General features: G+C 44.4%; 1 protein-coding gene across 4 annotated transcripts; it reads right to left on the minus strand.

Moving 5' to 3' along the window:
- Window positions 1-1,423: 1,423 nt before the first annotated feature.
- On the minus strand, window positions 1,424-16,727 carry Spo11 (SPO11 initiator of meiotic double strand breaks). 4 transcript variants are annotated; one of them, XM_060381301.1, is made up of 13 exons: window positions 16,536-16,727; window positions 14,012-14,125; window positions 12,150-12,238; window positions 11,499-11,565; window positions 10,973-11,081; window positions 10,293-10,379; window positions 8,859-8,895; window positions 8,451-8,560; window positions 6,597-6,696; window positions 6,166-6,203; window positions 5,479-5,555; window positions 3,105-3,216; window positions 1,424-1,999 (listed from the first exon to the last, which is right to left on the minus strand). In XM_060381301.1, exons 1-13 carry the CDS (start codon window positions 16,664-16,666, stop codon window positions 1,880-1,882), a joined length of 1,191 nt encoding a protein of 396 aa, XP_060237284.1. In that variant the 5' UTR covers window positions 16,667-16,727; the 3' UTR covers window positions 1,424-1,879. The 4 variants fall into 4 exon arrangements, with proteins under 4 accessions (XP_060237284.1, XP_060237287.1, XP_060237286.1 ...); XM_060381304.1 differs by lacking the exon at window positions 14,012-14,125 and having other exon boundaries at window positions 8,451-8,548; XM_060381303.1 differs by lacking the exon at window positions 14,012-14,125.
- Between the last annotated feature and the right edge of the window lie 1,700 nt (window positions 16,728-18,427).

An 18,427-nucleotide genomic window follows, 5' to 3' on the forward strand; every position in this document is an offset into this window, starting at 1 on the left:
CTTGTGTTTTTCTCCCATTTTTGACACTATAGCCTAACTCAGATGTTCTTTGGGTTAAATATATTTCCAACTTGATATTTTCTTTTGTACCTTGTCAAAATTCAATGACATTATTTCATGTTGGTACTGTGTATAAATTTAAAGAAAAAAATTTAATTTACAAAAAGTTTAAACTTTTTTATGTCTCACAAGGAAGTCAAATAAACAGCATATAAAAATGTTCTAAAAAAAAAACCCAAAAAAAACCAAAAAAAAACCCAAACCTGGTGGTGGTGCATGTTTTTAATCCCAGTACTTGAGGAGGCAGAGGCAGGTGGATGTCTGTGAGTTCAAGGCCAGCCTGGTCTACAAAGTGAGTCTAGGAAAGCCAAGGCAACCCAGAGAAACATTGTCTAAAAAAGTAAGTTCTCAAAGCAAAATTTTCAGTGTCCCATGCATGCAGGCGCCATCCTAACACATCAGGGGCCTTGATTTAGCACATGGCTGAGAGCTTCCCTTGGCAGTGTACATGCAGGCCACATGGGAAGCACATTCTATGTCCCCTGTGCAACAGTCTCCAGAGCCTCAGGGTGAGGTCTAGGCTCCAGTGCTTATTGGTTTGTGGACATGGGAAAGTTAGTTATTAAACCTCCCTGTACCTCCATTCCCTCATCCACAAAGTGGGGTGCTGAGGAAGGTACTTAACTTACAGGATGAGATGTGTTAGCATTTGTGAAGCCCCTAGAAAAATACCTACCACGTGATACGTATTGGGTCTCTTCTTTGATTGTCATGTTGCCTTATTTAATTTTTACTACATGCTCTTGGGCAGGACCAGTGTCATGGCTATGTGACCTGTGTGCAGTCACATAGGAGCCAGCTCGGTTGAATTCTCTGCTGCTGGTGTCTTGGAATCCTTAACTCTGAACAAGGGCTGCCTTCTCTTTTTCTCTGTGGCCCCTGCATATTCTGTCATTTGTCCACCAAAGTAGGTGGCATTATTGTCTCCTCTGCTATCATGGCTTTGGGCAAGCAACACCGTCAAAGCTCTCCCCTGTAAACTACAGAGTCTTTATGGGGAGGATGAGAAGAGATCATGTGTCCACAGTGGCCGCACACACAGGCTTGCAGAATTGGTCCTATGATACCAGCTGCTGCTGAGCCTTAAAGACTAAGCAACATTCCCATCCTTGCTGACAGTTGAAGCTTCTGCCCCCTTAGGGATGCACCAAGACCATAAAGGTTACCTCCAATAAAATCACGGTAGAGCTAGAGGAGGCGAGAGCACAGCCTGCTGTAGGAGAGGGCCTCATGCAGTAAATCTGAGCACTCAGAGAACAAAGAGGAATCCAGATGCCTACTGTGGTTCTGGCACAGTGTTTGGGTAAAGAAGCACACTGGAAATGCATAGAACAAGACATGGAACACATACCAACTCAAATACTTGTTCATAATAAACTTTACTAGTTTCACAGGTACATTAACAGGGCAAAGGCTCTATGCCATGAGGCAAAAGAAAGTACTAGAAAACACCTTGCAATTCCTTTGCAACCTCTCAAGTTTCGATTCCTGAGTTTGTTGCTAGTGAAATGTCTACACTAGCTGTGTTGCAGGAAGTAAATACTTTGATAGACTTTTATGATGTGCAACAGTTTTTCTAATAAAAATTTAAAATTTAACAAACTATTTTCTAATCACTCTAGAACATAGATTAAGAATCTGTCTTTACAGAAGATCAAACCTTCTAAAGAGCACTATGAAGTTTGCTTTGACAAAATATATTAATGTAAAATTATTTTTTACCATTGCAGAATTAAGACTAGGTACTTCTTTACCCAGTGTTTGCAGTTCAAACAAGCTGTTGGAATTCTCTTGGTGGTACATGTACTCAGCTGTGATTTTATATCCATCCTCCAAACCTCAGCTTGTTGGGTAGGTACACTCTGGAAAGATAGTCTGAGGACAGGCAGGCCAAGGCTTGGATCTCTGCCTTCATCTTAGAGTCTGCCATCATTTCCATCTGCCACAAGGAACCACAGTGTTACCAGCATGTCTCAGGAACTGCAGGCTAGGCATCTTCAGACCCACTAGAGCACCTAGAGTGGCTACTGGTCAAGATGGTAAGGTGTGGGCCTCATGACTACAGTGCTTTTGTTCTGTGACTTTTATGAGTTTTTTTTTTCTGTTCTTTCTTTCTTTCCGATAAAGTCAGCGACTTTATTGTGTGGCTTTTTATTTTATTTTAATTAATTTATTTAATATATATGAGTGCCCTATCTGCATGTACACCTGCATGCCAGAAGAGAGCATCAGATCACATTATAGATGGTTGTGAGCCAGCATATGGTTGATGGGAATTGGACTCAGGACCTCTGAAAGAGCACGCAGTGCTCTTAACCTCTGAACCATCTCTTCAGCCCTTTGTTTCTTTTCTTACCCATAAACTGTTACAACATTACTCCATCACTGATAAAGTGACATAACTGTGAAGGAGGAAAGACAGACATCTTATCTGCTGATCTCCTTCTTTAGAGCTATTCATGTAATGTAATTTCAACAAACTATTATTGTCAAACTACACTGGTACCAGTTTGTTGGTTACATAGAATTTCAAGAAAATGAGTCAGATTCAGAAGGGCAAATAGTGCACATTTCCTTTCATGTACAGAGTCTAGAGTTAAATATATGCATGTAGGACTTCAATACAGAAGAAGTGATATGTTGGGGAGGCTTTAACAGGGGAACAAAAGCAGGTGATGGAAGAGGGAAAGGTAAAGGCTGTAAGTGTCTTCTTACACATGGACTCTAGGCTTAACATGTAGGTATGTGTGAAAGCAGAAGGGGGACCATGTTGGGAGAAAAATAGGACCTGTCTTCAGGGATGACCTGCAGAGGTGTGGGGGGGGGAAGATGAGCTGAGTACCATGATGTATATGCATGAAATGTCATAATAAAACCAATAATCTTGTACACTAACTGAGAATATTAAGTAAAATTCAGTAACAGTGATAAAAAAATAAAACAAAGGTTCAAGGATGTGCTAAAAGTATCATGTGAACGGCTACCACTACAGTGAAAAGAGAAAAAGGACACGACATTTGCATTTTATAAAACACACCACCTACCTCTTTTCTCCAGAAGGGCTGGTGGGTAATGTAAGGCCTCCTCAGGACACTATCCAGTTTCACCTGGTCACACTTTGTCAGTGGGAGCAAACTCTTCTTAGGTATATTTAACCTAGAAAAATGGATTGGAGTGATCAGTGAAAAAAGGATGTTCCTGTAACACATCTGCTTTACCTGCATTTATGATGTTATATCAACAAACTAAGGAAAACAATCAATCCACTGCTCCCTCTTAAGCCCAGCATCTGGGGGCTTTGTGATGTAAACCAGGGAGTTTTCCAAGTTCAACCTAGAGTTTGTGTGTCAGAGAAACAGATTCATTCCTTTCTCCCTCTCTCACCTTTGTGAGATGACAACAGATAGGCAGACACCAGCTATTGAACAAAAGCACTGACGTCAGATACACTGAGCCAAGCCTGTCGGCTTGGATGAGCCAGACTTTTCTGTTCCTGTAGGCCTGAGCTCTGGCAGGAGTGGCTAGTGGCTGACACTCAGAAGTCAGGAAGTGGCAGCCCACTGAGCACTAGAATCTCGGCATGGAGGACACATGTCTATTTTCTTCTTATGCAGGAAGCCCACTTACCTGTTTTGGAGTCTGAAAACAGTAGAGCAATCAGGATTTACAGCATAATCTGCTTTTGAAGCTCTGAGCCTGAGGTTTCCAGGTAGGCTCTAATTTCAGCCTTCCTCAGTTTCCCCACAATTAGGAGCCCTTGCCAGTGGCAGTTCCTGTCTGGCTGATGGAAGGGAGCCTAATGCTGCTCCTTGCGGCCTCTTTCCTTTGATCACGTATCTAACTGGAGTGGTTCTAAGGGCATTGGAGGTTTATAAGCTGCCGCTGGACTTCCTCCAAGACCTCTGCCTTAAAAGTCACTGTGTCCCATGTCCCAAATCTGTGTTTGAAATGGCCTTCATGCAAATTGGTCACTCCAAGGGATGGTGACCATGATAAGTACACTGCACTGGTTGGAACTCTGTTTCTTCCTTTGATGGAAACATTCAGCACTCCAAGAGGAATGTTTCCTTCATGCTCTGTAGCTTTATGGTCTCCATGTTCAGGAAATAAGCACCTACAAAGACAGCCCACTCCCTCAAGAAATACCACATATACTCAGGGTCCTCTCACTGGGAAAGAAGAACAGCAAGAGGGTGCTTAAGGACTGGTGGGATGGGATGGCTCGGTGATTAAGAGTGTATGCTATTTCGCAAAGGACTCAAGTTTGACTATAGCATCTGTGTTGAGTAGCTCATAACTGCCTGTAACTCTAACTTTGGGGGTTCCAAGGCTTTAGGCCTCTATGAGTACCTGCATTCACATACACACCCCCAGTACCTGCACATAATTAAATACATATTTTTAAAGTATTTGGAAAGCAGTGTATGTCCATGGTGAGGGCCAGGTGGCCCACTCTCCAGTGAGAATAAATCAATGAACCTCTTGAAGGCAGAGGAAGCCTCAAAACTGCACACACACTTTGACCTGCCAAGTTTCTGGGAATCCTCAGAGACTACATGAAGATTCAGGTAAAGGTTTAATTTCCAGAGGACCAATAGTCTTGGCAGAGCAGCTGTGAGGGATAGCCTAAACAAATGCTAACCCGGGAAGAGCTGAAATTCAGAAGTAAGAGCTGTTTCCATGAGGAAATGTACTTACTGGTTAAAAAATAATAATAATTATAATTGATCACACTGTGTTGTACACAAAAACCAGGGGACAAAGAAACAGTTGAAGACCTGGTGGCAGAAAATCACCAGCCACCAGGACTGTCGTTCCTCGGATGACCCTCAACTCTAAGTGGCGGAAGTTCCCAAACTCTGACACTAAGACGTGATCACTGTACGCGAAGTTGGAATGCTCGAGATCAGGACTGTGATTTAATTCCATTCCAAGCCTCACACTTGATATCTGTGTTTGTGAGACAGGGTCTCACTCTGGAGCTCAGGCTGGCCCCCAACTCAGTCCCCTGAGCACAGGATTACAAGTATGTTATCATGCCTCTTTATACATTAGTCTTAAAAAAAAAAAAAGAGTGTACAAGGTTTTTACCATAGTTGTAAAAATAATTGTTAACTGGCTGAAAGTCAAATTAACTAAATTCATTAAGTTTTGTTTTGTTTTTTGAGACAGGGCCTTTTTTAGTAGCTCTGGCTGTTCTCGAATTCACTATGCAGACAAGGCTGGCCTTGAACTCATAGAGACTTGCCTGCCTTTGTCTCCCAAGTGCTGGGATTAAAGGCATGTACCACCATGCCTGGCCTTCATTAACTGTTTAAATAACAGAAACCCCAAGAAATTGAATTCATAACTGTAGACAGCCAGTGCTTTTTCTAGCGACATCAGGCATATCATACACACTGCAATGAATCATCTTACCTTTTAATATCAGAAGGAAGGAGACCAAGCCATCTGATTGTTGGGACAGTGAGATTGTGGGCTTCGAAAGACATGGACTGAAATAGAGCAGAGCTGTGTCAGGTGAGCTGACGAGGGCACTGGCTTTCTGTTCTGGCATAGGATGGGGTGCTCTGGACCATTTCTTTCTTAATTTCTCTGGCCTGCACTCACTTCCTCCCTCCCTGCTCTGCCACACCTCTGCTATGAAGTTGGCTGGGCTACAGGCTCATTTGAAGATGCAGGCTCAGCAGATTTGCAGGGAACCAGGATTTGTAGCTCTACATGTTTTCAAGAGGTGGTGAATTTGGTCACTGTGGGCTCCAGTGTGGGCTTGATGATATCTTCCCTTTTCTCACTGTAGCGTCCACAGTGGAGAAGTCAAAACTAGAACCTGCCCATGACATTTATGGTCCATCTGATGCTCTTTGGGAGCAGAATTGGCAGATGGTTATTCGTCTTGCACATAACTTGTCCCTCTGTTACCTGTTGGTAAGCTGTTTGATGCTGTGAGCTGGGCTCACACCACTGAAGCTCAGGTTGGCTCTTGAAGAGATCACCATTTCCCCTAGGATATCTGGAGAGCCTTGGCTTACTAGGAGGTAAACCACCCCAATGAATGTAAGTATGTTTGGTGTGCAGAAGGGCAGATGTGCTTTCTATACTCACCATGGATCCGTACTTATAGATGCACATTATCTCGATGCCTGTTGAGAGCGAGCTTTAAGATTAGACTCAGATCACAGCTATGGAATCTGCACTCTCAAAATGCTAAAAACATCTAAAATTTTTATTTCTGTGGACCTTACCAATGAAAAAATATGTGCTCAATTTCATACGGTAAACATTGCCTCAAATGATTACAGCCTTTAACCCAACTGTATTACTAGTCCCTTAAATTTATTTACTTACTGATTACCACACTGGAGATTGAACCTAGGATTGAACCTAGATTGAACTTGCATGCTAGGCAAGTATGCTACCATCGAACTATCCCCTTGGCCCGTACAATATAGTACGCAAATGTTCTAAGAGCAGCAATACAATCACAAGCATGACTTAGTCACCACTGTTGTCCCAAGTAACCCAGGAGAGATTACCATGTGGATCAGCATCTACCAGTGTGAAAATAGGAATATGAAATGTGTCCCATAGCTTCTTCACCAAGAGCCTTGTGTTCAGATCTGGAACACCCTTTCCCTGAAAGCAGACAGAATCGGGCATTGTGATCTCAGAAGAGGAACTGGGTACATTCTGTCCATATTTCATCAATACTGACAAGTAAGACCCCAGCTTGACTTCCAGGTGGGGTGTCTAGTGATGAGAGTGAGGAAAATGTGCAGTGTGCAACAGGGAGAAGGGGCCACATGCTCCCACTTTTGCTTTGGGTATGCCTGTTTAAGGACCCCATCCCAAGGAAACATTTCATTAGGAACAGAAATAATAAAGGCCCTACATACCTAAAGGTGCTCACTGTAGTGTTATTTAAAATGGCAAAGGGAGGGCCAGTGAGATGGCTCAGCAGGTAAAGCCTGATGACCTGAGTTCAAACACTGGAACCCAAATGATTCAAGGAAAGATCAACCAGATACTTGGCAATTGTCCACATTCTCTATTGCTTCTTGGCTCTTTCACCTAAGCAGATATCACTAGGATTTCTTTTTGTCACCCCAAGTGTCCATGCCAAAACCACACTTGGAACTTCTCCCATAAAGACTGAGTGCTTGTGTCTGTCCTGTGGCATGACAGCAAGGTGCCAAAGATCAGAGCCATGTAGACTCTCTCCTCACAAGCTGCAGTCACCCAGTCCTTCTGAAATGTCCTCCATTCAGTCCTCCCCCTCAGTCACCCTCTTGCATCCTCATACTGAGATAAGCCTGAACCTCCCAAGAAGCTGCCTGACTCTTCGTGGCTGCCATCTGACCCACAGGTGGCCACATAGCCCGGAGCGTGCAAAGCCTTCTGTGAGACTATCTTTTTGCTCCGAGTCAGGATGCTAGGGGACCGGCCAGGCCTTGCAAGGCTCCAGTAGCTGCCTGATACCTCCTCGTAGACTGTCCTTGCTCTGCTGAGGCTGCACTTCTGGTCAACCTAACAAACTAGAGCACTGTAAACAGCTCTCTTCTCCAAGGAGCAGGTTTTCTACAGCTATGTAAAGGCAGGCTGGGAAGAGATCTAACTGCCCACAATGGACTAATACTTCTGTCCCTCCTAAACTCATGTCAGACCCCTACCCTTCAATGTGATGACTCAGGAGATACGGGGGTGGGCTAGAGAACAGAAGGGTGGGATCCCCTGAATGGGTGGAAGCTCTTATGTAAGGGACCCCAGAAAGGCTTTCTCCCTGTCTGTGTCTCTTACATTGTCTAGCCATGTGAACACTCAATGAGAGGACAGCTTCTTAGAGACCAGGAAGTGGGCCCTTAGCAGACAGAATCTGCTAACACATTGACTATGGCCCCAGGCTGGAGAACCTTGAGAAGCAGACATGCTGTTTCAGTCATGCTGCCTGCTGCATGTCTGGGCTAGCTCTGTCACTGGCTGAGACACTGCCTTTTGCTGAGCCACCCTGTCTTTCTGCTGGAGTCTTCACTATTCTTGCACATGTATGTTTGGAAAGAGCAAGCTCCTTTAGACTGAACCAATGAATCACCTGGGATACAGGCGTGAGTGAAGGAGAGCAGGCAGAGATCCTGTCAGCTCCCCACAGCCCTGGAGAAAGCCACCGCAGCAGGAACCATGTGAGGGAGACACAGGAGCATGAAAACAGAGCCTGTTTTGGAAAACTGCCGGTGTTTAAGAATAAAGACTGTAGTCTGAACCTGAGTTGGGTTTGAGGACATTGAAATAAGTGCCTTGGACACCTCTGTTCTGTGATGCTAGGTGATGCATTGTGTTGGACAGGGACATGATGTTGGACCCTTTTTCCAGGCACCACGGTGGTGATATCCTACCGTGACCATGATGCACGGGGACATCCTGCTGCAGAAGTTGTCATCCAGGAGTCGTTGAAATGTTGCATCCTTCTCTACTATTAGCAGAAACTTCGCATCTGTGATCAGATCTGTGGCGCTAAGGCTGGGAAACCATCGGCACCGCACCCGAGCTTAGACCCCACTACATCACAACACTGCACACCCCGGCTCAAGGGCCACAGCAGGGAAAAGGTTTTCTTTTTGCCCTCTGGGATCTATATTCACCCAGGTGTGCAGACACCTGCCCTTATTCTACAGTGAGCTCTTGGGAGCGCTGGCAAGGGGTCTTCAGCTGTTTGTCTCCGTAGCCTAAATTGTTACCCAGCAGGAAGGCAGAGCTCACTGAAGAAACATGCCGGTTTAAACAGTTTTACCACTAAAGGATACTCTGCATTCCTTCGATGTTAGATGGCACAGCAGTAGCCTAGGTTAAAAAAAAAAAAAAAAAAAAAACAGTTTGTAAGTCAAAAAACAAAAAAGGTAGGAGTAGCTATACTTAAAATTCATGCCAACTGGCAGAGTACAGGGAATCATAAGAAAGAAGGGGAGTTAGTCTGATGGGGAAAGGATAGGAGCTCCACAAGGACCAAATATATCTGGGCACAGGGTCTTTTCTGAGACTGACATTCAACCAAGGACCATGTATGGATATAACCTAGAACCTCCACTCAGATGTAGCCTGTGGTAGCTCAGTAACCAATTGGTTTCCCAAAGTGAGGGGAACAGGGACTATTTCTAACAGGAACTCAATGACTGGCTCTTTGGTCTCCCCACCCCCGAAGGGAGGAGCAGTCCTGTTAGGCCACAGAGGAGGGCTTTGCAGCCAGTCCTGAAGATACCTGATAAAACAGGATCAGATGAATGGGGAGGAGGTCCCCCCTATCAGTGGACTTGGAAAGGGGCACGGTGGAGATGAGGGAGGGAGGGAGGGACTGGGAGGGAATGAGGGATCTGGACACGGCTGGGATACAGAGTTAATAAAATGTAACTGATAAAAAAAAAAAAAATTCATGCCAACAATCCCATGCTTTCGGTCTTCTTTGGTGGGTAGTCTAGAGACTGTTACTCGGGGAGAACCAGACCAGCCCTCATAAGAGCAGGCACTTGGTTCTGGCGTCTCAGTCTGGGATGGTTGCGGAAGCTTTGCATTTCTCCCTGGGCACCATCTTTCTCCATGTATCTCGAGTTGTCTGGTTTAAGCAGACAAGCCAGAGGAGAGGGTCATGATTCAGGCCTCGGCAGCATTGCTCTACCCTGTCCTGTTGGAGCGACCGAGATCCACACTGCTGCTTTAGTACAATGTATCGGCAAGGGCTCAGGGAGGAAATGTGCTCACTTCAGAATCACACAGATTCTGTAAATAGCCACGCCAAAAAGGCCGTGCCACAGGCTACTTGAAAATAGTGGCATATTTCAAAAGAGAAAGTGGGTCTATTTATTTCAATATGACAATCAGCATAAGAAAACTCTGTGCTTAATGCAGAACTCCCATAAAGCACACACCTGTTCATTGATCGGTTTTATTTTAATGTCTCTGGGGCAAGCAAGATGGCTCAGTGGTACTTGCCTGATGACCCGAGTTGAATCCCAGGAACCATAGTGGAAGGAGAGAACAATTTTTGAAAGGGGTCCTCTGACCTCCGCACTTGTGCTGTGGCACACATGCATCCATGAGCACACACATGCACATATCATGTTTATATTCACATGTTAATAATTTTTTTACCTTAGCTAGAAATTACACAATAAAATGAGGATGAGAGCCAGTTCAACATGGAAGGGTTGAGCAGCACTGAGCAGCTGAGATGAAAGAATGCTCACCGTGGTAGTGCAGGTGCACTGCACTGGGGTACCATCTTCCTCCGTGTATCTCAAGTTGCCAGCCATCAGTCCCTTGGATGTAGATAGCTGGAAAAAAAAAAAACATCTGAAACCATCCCCACTAATATATTTGTTGCAAGAAGCTTCTCCTCATGCTTACCCGTTACAATGTTTGTATTTATTTAGTTATCTATTTTTATTTATTGTTTTTTTTTTTCAGACAGAATTTCTCTAGGTAGCCTTGGCTGTCCTGGACTCACTTTGTAAACCAGGCTGGCCTTGAACTCACAGAGATGCACCTGCCTCTGCCCCATGAGTGCTGAAATTACAGGTGTTGCACCACCCACCACTCCTGGTTTCAAGATATTTGTATTTTAGCTTAGATGAGAATCTAGGTAGAAATGAAGGAGAAAACATTTATGTATTTAGAAAATAAAAATATTTAATAAGGCCCCAGTGTTGGTCTATTCGACTAAAGGAGCATACTGGAAACAGATTAAGGTTGTGGTGAGAAAATGTAGTATTAAGTGACATGTAAAAAGAGCAGAGACACTTCTTCCCCCAGACAAGATTTCACTGTGCGGCTCTGGCTGGCCTGCCTGCCTCTGCAAGACTCTGTCTGGGACAAAGGGTAGCTACCATTTTGTTTTGTGGCAGTGCTTTGTACTCAGAGTCCTCACCACATGCAGGCTCCTCCTGGGCACTTTCAGCATACAGGAAATGTCATCTATAATGTTGTCCACGGTAGCCTGGTTCCCAAAGAGCTGGCTGTCAGTGTAGTATATGTCTCTAGGAAAATGCAAGGTCGACATTGTGAAGAAGCCATATGTAGAGCACTATGTGGAGAGCTTTTACTGCAAGACACACAGCCTGCAAGGAGAGCTACTTACTCCCTGGGGTCCAGGCTTCGTGGCTTTTTACAGCATATTTGAAAAGTTAGTGGGGGCTGGCTGGATGGCTCAGTGGTTAAGAGCATTGGCTGCTTTCCCAGAGAACCTGGGTTCAATCCCCAGCTCCTGCATGGTGGCTCACAAGGGAACTAACACCATTTTCTGGCTTCTGCAGACACCAGGAATGCATGTGGTACACAGACAGACATGCAGGAAAAACACCCATACACAGTAAATTTAAAACTAGAAAAGTTAATTTCACTAAATCTCACGCTGCATTTTTTTGAAGATGAATTTGCCAGAACAATATATTTACCTCTTGGTTGCATAAGTGTTGCTCTGTATTAATTTATAAATCATGGACAATATTTTCAGAATTAGAGCTGGAAAATAAGACATAAAAAACAATTTACTCCTCTCTGTGTCTTTACTAACTTGAAAGGTACTGTTACCAAAAAATTTTTTTAACTGTCTCCATTGTGTTTAATGCTTTACAAATTATCTTTCTAAAAGAAAAGGGTTAGGTGAAGATTAATTGTCCAATGAATCAGGTAAAATCAAGCGCTTTCTGGGTAGCAGACCAGACTCATGTCCTCCTGAGCATGGGCCTAGAACGTCAGGCTTACTTTGAGTGGCAGCATGCCCACATGTTACTAACAATGACAGGCTCTAGAAATTTATTTTCAGGTCAGGTTGCTCAAAGCCGTTCAATTAGGAACAGCTAAATTTTAGAAATAACTCATTTATTCTTGATTACTCAATCCCATGAAAGATTAATCAAATATTTTTTATTTTATTTTATTTATTTATTTTGGTTTTTCAAGAGAGGATTTCTCTGTGGAACAAGCCCTGGCTGTCCTAGACTCACTTTGTAGACCAGGCTGGCCTTGAACTCACAGAGATCTGCCCACCTCTGCCTCCTGAGTGCTACGATTAAAGGCATGCGCCACCATGCCGGGCTACTTACCAAATTTTTTAACTGATTTTAGTGAATCACTTTTAACTTTTTTTGTGGTACACTGAGGGATCATCTGAAGGCCAACAGAATCTTCAAACCTGTAGTTTTATTCAAATCAAAGGAACAAAATGAGAAGGGCTTAATTCCTGCGTGTCGGAACACATACTCGGTGTGACCTGCATATCATGTGTATGTGTGCAGGGGCCAGAGGCCGACCCTGACGATTGCTCTGCAGGCACCACCCATCTTGTTTTATGAGACAATCTCTGTCTCCTTGTCCTGAAGCTCACCAGTTGCCACAGACTGCGTGGTCGCTGAGCCCCAGAAGCCACCTGTCTCCACCTCCCCAGCCCTGGGATTACAGGCATATGCCAGAGTTTGCTTTTATAGGGGCGCTCGGTAGCCTAACAAAGCTGCTCCCGCTTGTACAGACAGCAAGCACTTCAACCACCTGGCCATCTCCCACATCTCCTCCCTGTGTAGGCGTTGGAGCTCAGGAACACCCTCGGGTTTAAGTGGTTGCAGGTAGTTACTAGACTAGCTAAAGTTTAAGCACACTAAACATCTTTCAGTACGGAGTGTGTGTGTGTAGTTGTTTGTTGGGGAGACAGTGTGTTAAGTACTTACACATACTTTACCATTATGTATTTTACTCATTTTGCCGTTATTCATCCTCAGTTCATAATTTGGCTAAATTTAATAATGTTTTAGAAATATTTTATTTCAATTTACCCACAGTGACATCATGTGAACTGCTGACATCAATTTACTAAACTGAACCTCCCAGGCTCTCCTAAAGGTGGCAGAAGGCACCAGGCAAACATTCCCACGGCAGCTGCTTTGAAGCTACGTAAAATCCATCTTTCAATAAACATTGTCCAAGTGTATGGTTAATGCTAATTATACTGATCTTAAAAGAATATTTACCAAGGGTCTCCCTACCCCATTCCTCTATTTCTGTAACTTTTACAAAGCCTGAGAGGCATTTGTCATTTGGTAGAGAAGGCTATAGAGGCTAGAGAAGACAAACCTAGGCTGGAGAATTTGGATAAAACTCCCGGACCAAGCAGTGGTAGGCAGGGAGTCCAGAGTTCAGGATGCTCACACTGTCACGTGTCAGCACTGGCTGCAGCTGCCTGAGTAACGACTTGCTTTTGCAGAGCAGAAGACAAGCTCACCCCAGGTGGCTTCCCCAGTGTGGCTGTTTCCATCAAGGGCAAACAGACTTTGAACAGTGCAGTTCTAGTCACCAGCCTGCTTGTCCTTGCCTTATCTTTCACACTGACTTCTAGTTTATACAGCCCTCCTGTGGGGCATGGATTTTGTAAACTTGCTAATGTTTATGGAGGTAAGCAAAGAAGATAAAAAGAATGTAAAAAAAAAAAAAAAGAATAACATGCGACTGTAACACTAATTCAAACAAACTGAAATAACAACATAGGTACTTCATCTTAAAATAAAACTGCAGGGGCCAGGCATGGTGGCACACGCCTTTAATTCCAGAACTAGGGAAGCGGAGGCAAGCGGATTTTTGTGAATTTAAGGCCAACCTGGTCTATATTGTGAGTTCTAGGCAAGCTGGGTATTATAGTGAGCCCTCTCTCAAATAAAGCTTCAGGGGCTGGAGAGCTGGCTGGGCAATTAACAAGTGCTTGCCGTTCTTACAGAGGACTGAAGTTCAGTTCCTAGCACCTACACCACGTGGCTTCCCAAATGCCTGTAATTCCAGCTCCAGGGGATCTGACACCCTTTCTCTTTCCAGTGGCACCCACATGCCCATGCACTTTCAGGTACACACACGCATGCACGCACGTTCGCACGCACACACAAAACCTTTTTAAAATGTAGAAATAAAATTACAAAATGCCCACATTATATTTTCCCAGCTTGATCTGTTGTCTATGGTGAAGGCAGGCACTTCATTTCTTGCCAAGCTTTTGATTATGTCTTGGATAATATTTTCTATAGCTGTAAGGACCTTAGAACTGAAACAATAAACACACCATGATTCAATTTAATAGCATGTAATATTCCCAGATCAAAACAAAGACAACTCCCACCACCACCACCACCACCACCACCACCACCACCTACAATAACAGGGTTTCTCTGCGTAGCCCTGGCCATCCTAGAACTCACTCTGTAGACCAGGCTGGTCTTGAGCTCAGAGATCTGCCTGTCCCTGCCTCCTGAGTGCTAGGATTAAATTGCATGTGCCACCACCACCAGGCACAACTTCTTTATTTCATTAGACTTTTGTTGTTTTTGTTTCCTCTTGTTTTTGGAGGCAAGGTCTCACAAGGTAGCCGAGGCTAGCCTGGAACTCACCATAAAGTTCAGGATGGCCTCAAACCCACAATCCTGCTTTTGTCTCTGTGTTGGCACTACAACTCCCTTCTGTTTGTGTTTTTTAAGCCTTGGAAACACATGTCAGTAACCATCTCTCCTACTACATTCTGACCTCAGCATGCTCTCAAACAACGGCCCACAGTAAGTACTTACAAAGACATTAAATTTACCTGGAAAATTGTCTTTCAAATCAACCCTTTTCCATTAATGACAAGGTAATATAACTTACAAATGCATTTTTTATTTGCTCACATTAACTTACTTCGATGTCGCTGAACTTGAATACAGACTTGGCTTAAAATATTACTGTTAAATGTTTTAACTGAGGATGATGTAAGACTAGCTTTGAACTTCCTTCTCAAGAATGCACTGTATAAGCCTTAACATACATACACACACACACACACACACACACAGGCACACATCTTCTTGTAACATATTGCCCTAACTGATCTCATGCCTTAAAAATTAAACATTTTTAAATTTTAGTGATTAAAAAGGAAAAAATTTAATCCCTACCAGGAAATAGTTTTGTACTAAATGGTTGACTTGGCCACTTAAAATCATGCCACATTACCACAAAATATCAAGACTAAACCCAGTTTTCTGTCAGCTGGCTGTTAATATCACAAACCATCAGCTTCAAAAAAAATGTCATTTTAAGTGACATTAGCATACTGTCTAGGGAGGGAAACCAAGTTAAACGTGGGAGATCGGCAAAATGCTGAGTTTTAACATCCACACAATTTTCGATGTTTCCACTGGGGGAAAAATAGATTTTTAAACATTTAGTATTTTCTAATACAGTAAAGACTAATGACTAAATTTTTTTTTTCAATGCTTGAACAGTTTGGGAAAAATACTAAAAACATATAATCACATTAAACCACTTTTTGGTTGTCCTCACAGAATTCTTGCCATCTCCTTTCTCTCTTCTAAATTCTCCCACAAACTAAATCCTTTTGTAAAATTTGTTTGCCCAGCTGGGTACAGTGGTGGCACATTCCCAGCACTTGGGGAGGCAGAGGCAGGTGGATTTCCACGAGTTTGAGGCCAGCCTGGTCGACAAAGTGAGTTGAGGACAGCTAAGGCTGAACACAGAAAAACCCTGTCTCGAAAAAAAAAAAAAAATGCCTTCGGGGTTTTGGGTAGCTGGTGTGGGTTTAAAATAAAAGTAATGTGTTTAAGATGCAAATTAGTAATAAATGAGAAAGACAAGGAAGGAAAGCTGTGCATCACAGAAATGCTTGTTCTAGAATCATTGGTGGTAGGAGAGTGTCTGTAGTTGACTTTAAATAAGCCACTTAAAAATATGTTCATCTGCTCCTTACAGAAGAGTGTCTTATAAATCACTTAAAATGCGTTAATGTCCTTGTTATTTCTGAGAAACCAGCAGTAGTTCAGAGTGCAAACCCTTTTCACTTTCTCTCTTCTCATCCCTCACCCCAAATCCCCAAACATATATTATATATATAATATATATAATATATATATATTAATTTTTAACACTGGGTTTCTCTGTCTAACAGTCCTGGTGTCCTGGAACAACTTTAAAAACCAGGCTGACCTCAAAACTCACAGAGATCTCTGCCTCCTGAGTGCTGGGATTCAAGGCATGTGCCACCATGACCGGTTTTCATAAAAACTTTTTTTTTTTTTTGCCGAGTTCGGGACCAGCCTGGTCTATAAACCGAGTCCTGGGCAGCCTAGGCTACACAGAGAAACCCTGTATCGAAAACCAAAAGCAACAAAATTTTTAAAGATGAAACAAGGCTAAATCACGTCTCAAACTCCCTGACTACACAGGATGCTGAGAAACTGAGGAACTAGGCTAGAGGGATGTGCCTGGAACATTCTAGAAAACACCTGGTGGGTTCGGGAAGTGGTCACCAGGGTTTTTGAGTTCAGAACTCAGATTAAAGGCAGGGAGTCCTAGGGAGGGCCGATTTCGGGCCTCAGCGGTGGCCTCCAACATGCTCCTCACGGCCACCTCGGCGCCATGAGGAACCGTCCGGGGCTTCCCATGGCCCTGAGGAGCTGCTGTACCTAGAGGCCCCTTGGGTGGCCTCGGCAGGGGTCTCCCCTGCGCCACTCTTCACCATGGCCAACAGGGAAGCCCTGTGACGATCCAGGGCGTCGAAGAACGAGGTCTCAGGCCCCATAGGCGCAAACGCCATGATGGCCGACACCCGCAAGCCGTTCTCAAGCCTCCTGGCTCGGAGACCCTTCCGGTGTTCTGGCCATGCGCATGCGCGCTGCGCCACGGCCCTCTGGGCAGAGTGCGCAGGCGCAGGGCCTCTGAGGAGCCCGGCGCTGTCCAGGGACATCGTGGAGCTCTCAGATGCAGATCTAGCCAGTGCGGAGGACCAGTGGGGTCGAGGTTACCCTGGCCTGATAACTCGGTGGAAATAATATTTGCAAACCCCTTTTGTGAGGTCATTTGGGGGAAATAATGTTTACAACTTTTTGCTAGGACGGTCATGGTGAGTGGAAGCACTCATCTGGTTTCATGGAAGCTTTGCTTCCCACTACCGTACCACGTTCTTCCACCTGCCTCCGCCTCCTGAGTGCTGGGATTAAAGGCTTTTCTAATAATGTTTGGGACTTGCTTTTGTTTAGGAAGTTGTTGGGGCTGGAGAAAAAGCTCAGGGCTAAGAGCCTTAATGCACTTGCGGAGAGCCTAGCTTCAGTTGTTAGAACCCACATTGGGCGACTCAAAACTGCCTGTAACTCCGGTGCCATGGGACCTCATGCCCCAAGCCTTTGTGGGTTCCTGCACGCATGCGGTACACACACACACACACACACACACACACACACACACAAATATTTTTAAAAAAGAAATTAATTTTTTAATATAAAAAAGGGTTCATTTGAAAATGGGATTTCTTTTCCCTAAGCTTTAAGTGAATATCACTTCTTCTCGCAGACTTCTCTATTCTCTCTGAGGCTTCTAGAGCAGAAGGCAGGATTTCCTAAGTCCTGGGAAGGACCCTTGACTCTCAGGACCTTGACAAAGACTAGAGACTGGGCTGAAATGAAACACTGGAGCAAGGTGGCTTGAATTAAGGTGCATGAATGGAATGCTGGGATTGATCCCAGAAGAGCCACCTGACCATAGGCCCCACTGGATACTTTTTTTTTTTTTTAATACAAACTAGTTTCTGAGTGGAAATAACAGTTTGTTTTTGTCTACACTGACAGTTGCCTCTCTCTCTCTCTCTCTCTCTCTCTCTCTCTCTCTCTCTCTCTCTCTGTGTGTGTGTGTGTGTGTGTGTCTGTGTCTGTGTGCAAGACCTGTGTCTTCATTATCACAGTGCTTCCTGTTCCTCTCCTAGGCTAAGCATCCTGGTTACTGGGGGATGCGGAAGCCAGGGCGCTGTCCTCAGGAAGCTCACAGTCCACGGAGAGGCAGGGACTGGGCATACACATGTGAACCCTCAGTTAAGTTGACCAGGAGATGGGTACACTTAAAATGAGTCAACAACCCTAACAGGAAAACTCATTGTTTTCTGGATGGAGAGACTGGGGCTCAGAAAGGCTGAGTGGTGCAAGCAGAGAGGGGCTGCCAGTTTTTGAAACCAGGAGGGAGACTTTGAAGCCAGGTTTCATGTCAAATCTTTAGGAACTGAATTGCGTTCATGGGTCTGGCTCAGGGTGGATCATCATTTTTATAGGGTTCTTCCTGGCAGAATTAGCCCTTTGGCCTGGGTGGTGTTTTTGTTGTTTTGTTTTAGTTTTCCTTCCAGAGGAGAGCCCCACAGGCAGGCAAGTTTCCATCTATTGCCCCCAGAGAGGAGCCAGCTAGCAGCAGAAGGGCCTTGAAGAAAGAGGGCAAGGCAGCATCATGGAAATACCTCTCTTGCTCGGTTCCCTTTTTTGTCCATTGGAGACAGATCTGTATCACAGCTGGCTGCAGACTCCACAGGGAGCTGACA

This window comes from Meriones unguiculatus, chromosome 4 (assembly GCF_030254825.1).
Source record: "Meriones unguiculatus strain TT.TT164.6M chromosome 4, Bangor_MerUng_6.1, whole genome shotgun sequence".
In the NCBI taxonomy this organism is placed as follows: domain Eukaryota; kingdom Metazoa; phylum Chordata; class Mammalia; order Rodentia; family Muridae; genus Meriones; species Meriones unguiculatus.